Here is a 7,504-nt window from a genome sequence, read left to right as displayed (position 1 = left end):
GCTCAGAGAGCAAAACTCCATCAAAATCACCCACCTGAGCTACAAATCTTCTCCACCATCTCAACAACTTAGTGAGAAATTAAAATATCAATATTAATTTTGCTTCATAAGTCAAAATTCTCAGCAAAATTTTTCAATGATTAGTATTTTCTCCAAAATCTGCGATGTAAATAGTCTTATAAGTAAGAAAATCATAAGTAGTTCAATTTACAGAAAGTTTTGGCTATTTAATAAAATATTAATGAATGAAGCCCGAAAAATTACAAAATCAGAGTTATTTGAATTGACAGCTAGGGGAGATATAAAACTCACTAACTTCTGACATAACTACCTAGTAAAACATTAAGCTATTTCCTGATATTTGTTCAACTAGTTCTTGAAATTAGTGAATACTAACTTGAAACTGAATAAAAAATATTAAGAAAAACAGGTAATAGGCTCCTGGACAGTCGTTACCGATGTCTATGAAATTGTTCTTTAGAATATACCTATCACACGTTACATCTTGACTTTAAGGATCTCGGGTGACCTAAAGTGCTTAGAAATTAGATTAGTTACCTAAAAATAATCCGCTTTTTTACATTACTATCTTTACTATATGGTTATCCGTAGCTGAAATAGCCAAGCACTAAAGTAAATGATTAATGCGATGAATAACACAAGTGTGAGTGTAAATTAAAGTATTTGGTTATATCATTTTTTTCTGATTGTCAGTAAAACTTGAAGTTCAATTAACAGTCTACTTCTACCTACTTACAACGACAAAATCCTTATCAAACAAAACCAATTTGCGTAAAGCTTATCACACTACTGACTATTTCAAATAACTCTGTCCATATACGAAAATCAAATAAATCTCACTTTTGTCTTTGTTCCCTCTCTCTATCTGAATACAATTTCCACTCACGTAATATACTAACAGCATTTGTATTAACCACTGCGGTTTTGTTTAAGACAGACAAATAATCTCTTTTATTTGAGCTGGTTCTTTGACTTTCCAATTTGACTGAAGGATTCATCATACTTTTATTATTGCTGGTATCTTCTATGTTGACTGTCGAATCATCTTTAAAATCACATTCATTTTGATTATTCGTTATTTTTTCATCACCATAAATTATGTCTGCACATCTTGGCTTAAGTCTATCACTCTGAATCTTTAACTTTTCAATCTTCCAACAAAAAAATTATAGAAAAATGACATTGATTATGATAAACAATTAAATTTTTCAGTAGGGATTTACAAAATGTTTCGAGAACAAATTTATGGGATTATCAGTGACCATTGAACATACTTGCATATTAATAGATGAAGATGTCAAGATATGCCTAATTATAAGTAAAAACCAAGTATGGTTTAAACATCATATTCACAAATGATAAACTGATATATCTTACTGATTGAATGCTATACTCGGATCCTAAGCTAGTCTCGTAACCCCCAAGCTAGAACTACACAGCGACTTGAACACGAGAGAAAAGGCACAAAATATGCGGGAAGCACTTTACTCAAAAGGTTCATTTATGTACAGAAAATATAGGGTTTTTATGGTATTTTAAAAGTTCTTGGGTTTTCCTGAAAATTCTAGAATACTACTAAACATAGTAGCAGTGTAAAAATCAACCAATCAGAACCTCTACATGTGACTTTTCATTTTCGTGATATTTCTAGCAAAACTTCTAATCAAACGCTGATTGGATAAAATGCTTCCTAATGTTTCCTGAGCTTGTCATGTCTATTGCGAGAAATTTGAAGGATCATCCCAACATAAACAAACAATCGTCACAAATTGTAAAAATTCTAGAATTTTGTCTATGGTATGGCGGAAATTAAAAGTTTTGATTATTATCGTTTGGTAGAAATTCCATCATCGGAACGTGTCTACCTCAATCATGTAAAAATCAGGACTATGATTGCAACAAATTGAGCCAAAAAACCTAAAAATATTGGCAGCAATGATAAACTGAATCAAAGTTTCCCTGGCTTATTATTTCTTAAAAAATCACACTTCAAATCAGAATATGAATAGTGAGGAAGATTTATGCTAGCCCCTTGAGATTGTTAGCACCTATAAACATTTATCCAATATATATATGTAAACTAGTACTTTATTCATCTTTAGTTCCTCGCCGGCTGAAAGCCTTTAACCAACATGGAAAATCAAACGAAGATTGAAAGTGACATTGTTTTACTAATTAGTAAATATCTATATATAGACTACTGACACATTTGTAAGTAGTATAAGCTAAACATCATTTTCACCATCATATTGGAATTTGAACTTCACACTGTGTTACAGTTTGACTAATGGATAAATAGAACATATCAGTCGCAAACAAACTAAACAACAGTAACTAAACCCTTATAAAGGGATCCTATTACCACATAGCATTTAAAAAGCTTTACATGGTAGAGTTAAAACACGACCTCAGCAACTGTAGGTTATTAACATCAAAAAAACAAAAAATTTTGGCTAAGTTCAATCGCATTTCTCTGTTAGTAGATAACTGCATATTAGTGACCTGGATATTCTCAAGGCATGAAAAATTTGATGACTAAATTAAAGATATAGCTAGAATATCTAAAATATGAATAATGTTTACATCCCAGTGATAAATATATATAAGTATGGAATGACTTCGAAATAATAGTTGCTTAACACGTAGACTTGCAATGGCCTTCAGGTCTTATTTCAACTTTTGACAAAAACATTTTTACCGAGAGACATTCAAATAGATGATGGCGCGTAAACAAAAAGATGTTGGGCATAAGGACATACCTGATGACGATTCTTGTTTTTTTCCATGAGTAATAAAGAAATTTCCGGGGGTTGATTGTAAGTAGACAATGGAGGGTCTCGCATTTTATGCATTTTAGGAATCTGAAAAGGTATTCGCTTTAATGATCTATATGTAAATTATGATAAACTACAATATCTGGTATAGGAATAGATCGGGGTTTTGGTTGCGTTAGCCTGAATGGTTGAACTTCTATTAAATAAAGTTGTATTGACTTGTTCTGTATTCATATGGTAGTTACCTGTAGTTTTCTTATGATCAAATGTACTTTTTTCCGATTCCAGAGACTTTCGAAAGGCTATAAATACAGGCGTCCATCTAGAAATGGTGAATAATTAAACATATATCCCAACTTTTACCATCGATGAAATACTAAACATACTTAGAGTGAATTAATTGGTACATAGAGTTATCATATGGGGTTTTTGGTAAGAATTATGAGATATTTTTAACATTAAGTCTATTATCCTAAATTGAAACTAGTCACTACTCCAAGGCAATTCAACCTATTACAAATTGAAATAGAATCCATGCCTACTTCACAATACAATAACTATATGGATGCAGTACCCAAGTGGATAACTCGTTGAGCGTTTGACATAGGAGATATTTGGTTCAAATCCCTGAATGAGCACCAGTCAGTCATCTACAACGTAAGACCAGGGACATATATGAATCGATCCAAGTCGCCATACATTATTAGCACAACAAGACCAACAAGAAATTCATAGAAGCAGGTACTTCAATGGTAGAAAAGACATTTCATGCAAGGATATGATATAGGGAGAAAGAATCAGTTCATATAAAGAAAATTGTGATTTATCTATAACTTTGCGGTTCAAGGGAAGACAAAGAGTGTATACACCTACGCCATTATGATCGATTCTGAGCCATGTCACACAGAGTCTCCAACCATTGGTTACAATAGTCATGTGGACCACAACCAAGTAGTCTGCATCTACCAACATGGTTCAGATTAGAAGTTAGCAACTTTAAAGACTGACACCACATTTTGCTTTGGCCAAGCCTAACTCTCTTCCAACCATCCCCTAAACAAGTCAGCATTGCGCGTCGTGGTAATCGGTGTTCGGGCATACGTAAAGGGTCACCCAACCATCTCAGTCGATGAAGATCCACAACCTTGTCAACTGATTTACCACAACTCTCCAATACCCTCTGTCTAACCTCACTATTACTTACCCGGTGATCCCAGCTGATAAAACCAATATTTCTAAGGCATCTATGGTCAAATACTAGTAACTTATGGGTATCCTCTACTCTTAATGGCTAGGTTTTGCAGCCTCTACAGCAAGACAGAACAAACTGCCGAGTAGTATACTCGTCCCTTAATTGGTAGATGGATATCTCGTCTTCGCCATAGGTGACGTAACTCGGAAGAAGTCAAACGAGATTTTTAAATCCGTGCTGAGATTTCGTCAGACACCAACCCATTAGGGAAGTTGCCGACGCGTTCAACTACTTCACTCCCTATCTTTAGTTCAGGTGTTGACACATGCCAGTCCTGGAGCAACAATTTACATTTAGAGGGGGAGAAACGCATCCCAAACGTCCAGCCATTGTTGTTCAGTGCTACTAAAACACTGCATTTCATCAACATCTTCATCAAACAGGACTAAGTCATGTGCGTATTCTAGGTCAATAAGTGGACCTCGTGTTAGGGGATCGAGTCCTGAAAATTCAGCCAACAAGAAAATCATTTTTAGCAGTAAGCCTATGGTGAAATTGAACGTAAATGGTGATAGTGGACAGCCACCCTGGACGCCACTCGACGTTGAAAAATAGGATGAAAGTTTGCCATAAGCTCTCATCCAACTAGTAGTGCTCAAGTAAGGGTTTATGTACTTCTGAGGTACGCTTTTCAATGACAAACACTGCCAGAAAACCTCTCGGTCTACAGAGTCAAATGCTGCATTCAAGTCAAGTGAGAACACCATTCTCAGACGTCGATAGGCATTCCTGTGTTCTGAAATATAAAGAATGGTGGATATGTGGTCAATGCAGCCACGACGAGTTCTGAAGCCAGCCTGGTTTTCTGGTTTACAATTGATCGATCACTGGTTAGTGGTCAATACCATGTAAGTCAGGTCCTTCGTAATGCAGATCGAGTTCTATCAACCACGTTTCAATGTGGTCACTAGACTAGGTGACTCGACATTGCGTGCACTATGTTGAGATGAGATGGTGATTGGATTTAGTCGATAGGAAACCGTGGACCTAGGCTTCGTGCAACTTGGTTGATATAATTTTATCTGGACAAAGAAGGACCTGAAATACATGGCATTTTTCACTACCCAGTGATCAATCAATTGTAAATACATCTCGTTCCTACAGGAAGTCAGTTACTGTCCCGATAGCTAAGTGGTAAAGTCTCTGGATGTGAAGCTGAGTGACATGGTATCAAATCCATCAGGGAACATCAATTCTTTTAAGATTACAGTTACACCTTGCTGGAGAGTTCCAAGTACCACAGTTTCCTGTCGACTACCTACAATCACCATATCATCTGGTATTCTCATGTTTGTAGTTCACAAAACTTTGTCAGGCGTCAGGCAACTATTGAAGCTAGTATTTTAGATGCAATATTAATTAAATAAATCTCTCTAAGGTCACCATAGGATGATTTTCATGCTTTCAAGCGTAAATCTAGGCGGTGAGTCCCAATAAGACCGAACGTGTGTCCCAGATTCTACTACCAATCACACTATATCCTTTTGCGTATTGAACTCAAAGTACATCCAGTGGACATAAAATGATGGTGCTTGTCCTTAATGAGGATTCTAACCAAGTGGTTGAGTTGGAAGTAAACTTTAAAATCAAACTGAGATAAGTCTGCAGGGCAATACTGTTAGCAGCAACAATACTCGGAATAAAATCTACATGCTTTAATTTGTAATTTGTTTGGAACATTGATAAGCGCCCTAGTATGGACATAAAAATATTGATTTTAACAGTTGAGATAACGAATCGATTGAAGCTAGACCACCATGAAGAAACCTGGAAGCACTGGACGGCCGTTTCGTCCTATCACGGGACTCCTCAGCAGTTCGCATCCATGATCCCGCCTCGCAAGATTAGAAACCAGGACATATCAGTTTCGCGCGCGAGCGCTTAAACTCAAGACCACTAAGCCAGCATCCAACGGTGTTAATTTCCAACCGATCCACGAAATCGAGCAACACATCCACCAACGTCTTCAGTGAGTTGTTATCTCACGACAGACCTGAATGAACTCCACTGGCCACTGCTTCTCATTAGAACTCTAGGAAATACCTCTTGAAGTCAGTCACTAGTGAAAATACGTTGATTATTATCAGAAGGGGTTTTGTGGATATTATTGTAATTTTAATAGTTGGGATCATGAATCAATTGAAGCTAAACCACTGGGGACGAAACAGTGGTCCAGTGCTTCTAGATTTTCCATGGTGATCTAGCTTCAATTGATTCATGATTTCAACTATTAAAATGACTGTAATACCCACAAAACCACTTCTGATAATAGAAATATTACTTGCTGCAAGTTATAAAAGTATAATTTAAAAGGGTCTTACGAATAATGATATGGAAGTACGTAGCTACGGCGAATGAACACATGCCGGCTACAAACAGGAACAATAACCACGCTACGCTAAATTTATAAGTTTTTAAGAATAGACAGATGTTTAATTGACACACAAAAAAGAACAACCATAATAAATGATAAGATAATAGGATTACAATAAAAAAATTGATCATTTCACAAGCATATGTAAGTACTTTGAAAATACACACATTGAAACTAAGATATGTTATGAGCTGTGACTAAAAATGTTTAACAGTGATATACGCTAGTAAGTGGGTAGACAATACACTTGCATAAACAAAGTCATCAAGAAATAATAAAGGCGTAAAGAGCAAACACAATTAACAGACGTAATGCTTTTAAAAATGTTAATACTCTATAAACATTCAGAGTATCAATATTTGGGCAGCTTGTTGATTTTAATTGACAGTCCATTTGAGTAAACTTGAAGTAATATGTCAGTACACAAATGAGGTCAGATAATTACATTATTCATGATATAAACTAACCTTACTAGAGGTTCAATCAAAAATTTATCCACAAACGATTCATCATAAACATGAATCCACTCCGATTTCAGTTCGTGCATTACTTCAGATGAACATAAAAATCTAAGGAACTAGAGAGACATACATAAGTATGTTGGTGAACTTACTTCTTTACAATATTGAACTTTCATACAACAAAGAAAGTGCCTCAATCCGTTTTCTCCAAAGGTCTCCATTCCAAGTAGTGATACGTAAAAAAGAACTGTGAAAATTATGATTATTTACTGGAACGTTATGTGTAAATTTTATCCGTGACTTGTCTCACGCATGAGAATCAACTTACAAACAAACTCGCTTTTGAATGACGGAAGTAGTGTAAAACTGCAAAATTTGTAAAGCTTCGTCACACATGGCTTTAATATACTGCGAAACTTCAAAATTTCAGTGAATAGATCAAATGCTTTATCATTATAGTCTAACTTCTCCTTAAAATCCTTAACAATGGATAAGTTTGAAAAAAGTGGTTCTACTTCTTTGGAAAGAGCTAACGCACTTCTTGACCAGAAATGTTCCTTTATAAGAGAGACAGTTTCTTGAAAAAGCATCGGAAGTCCTTCCATTACTTTTGAAAATTTAC

At 35.4% G+C, this 7,504-nt stretch overlaps 1 protein-coding gene across 1 annotated transcript in view; it reads right to left on the bottom strand.

Annotated features, from left to right (window-relative positions):
* Smp_160170 (hypothetical protein) overlaps positions 1-7,058 on the bottom strand; it is a gene marked incomplete at both ends in the record, with an annotated part of 25,175 nt that extends 18,117 nt beyond the window's left edge. Inside the window, 4 exons of the mRNA XM_018797050.1 lie at positions 862-1,172; positions 2,781-2,907; positions 6,889-6,998; positions 7,035-7,058. Coding sequence (XP_018652130.1) covers positions 862-1,172; positions 2,781-2,907; positions 6,889-6,998; positions 7,035-7,058 — 572 coding nt within the window. The remainder of the gene's footprint in view (positions 1-861; positions 1,173-2,780; positions 2,908-6,888; positions 6,999-7,034) is intronic.
* Positions 7,059-7,504: the final 446 nt, after the last annotated feature.

Source organism: Schistosoma mansoni, chromosome 4 (genome assembly GCF_000237925.1).
Source record: "Schistosoma mansoni strain Puerto Rico chromosome 4, complete genome".
Classification (NCBI taxonomy): domain Eukaryota; kingdom Metazoa; phylum Platyhelminthes; class Trematoda; order Strigeidida; family Schistosomatidae; genus Schistosoma; species Schistosoma mansoni.
This window is presented reverse-complemented; position numbering and strand designations above follow the sequence as displayed.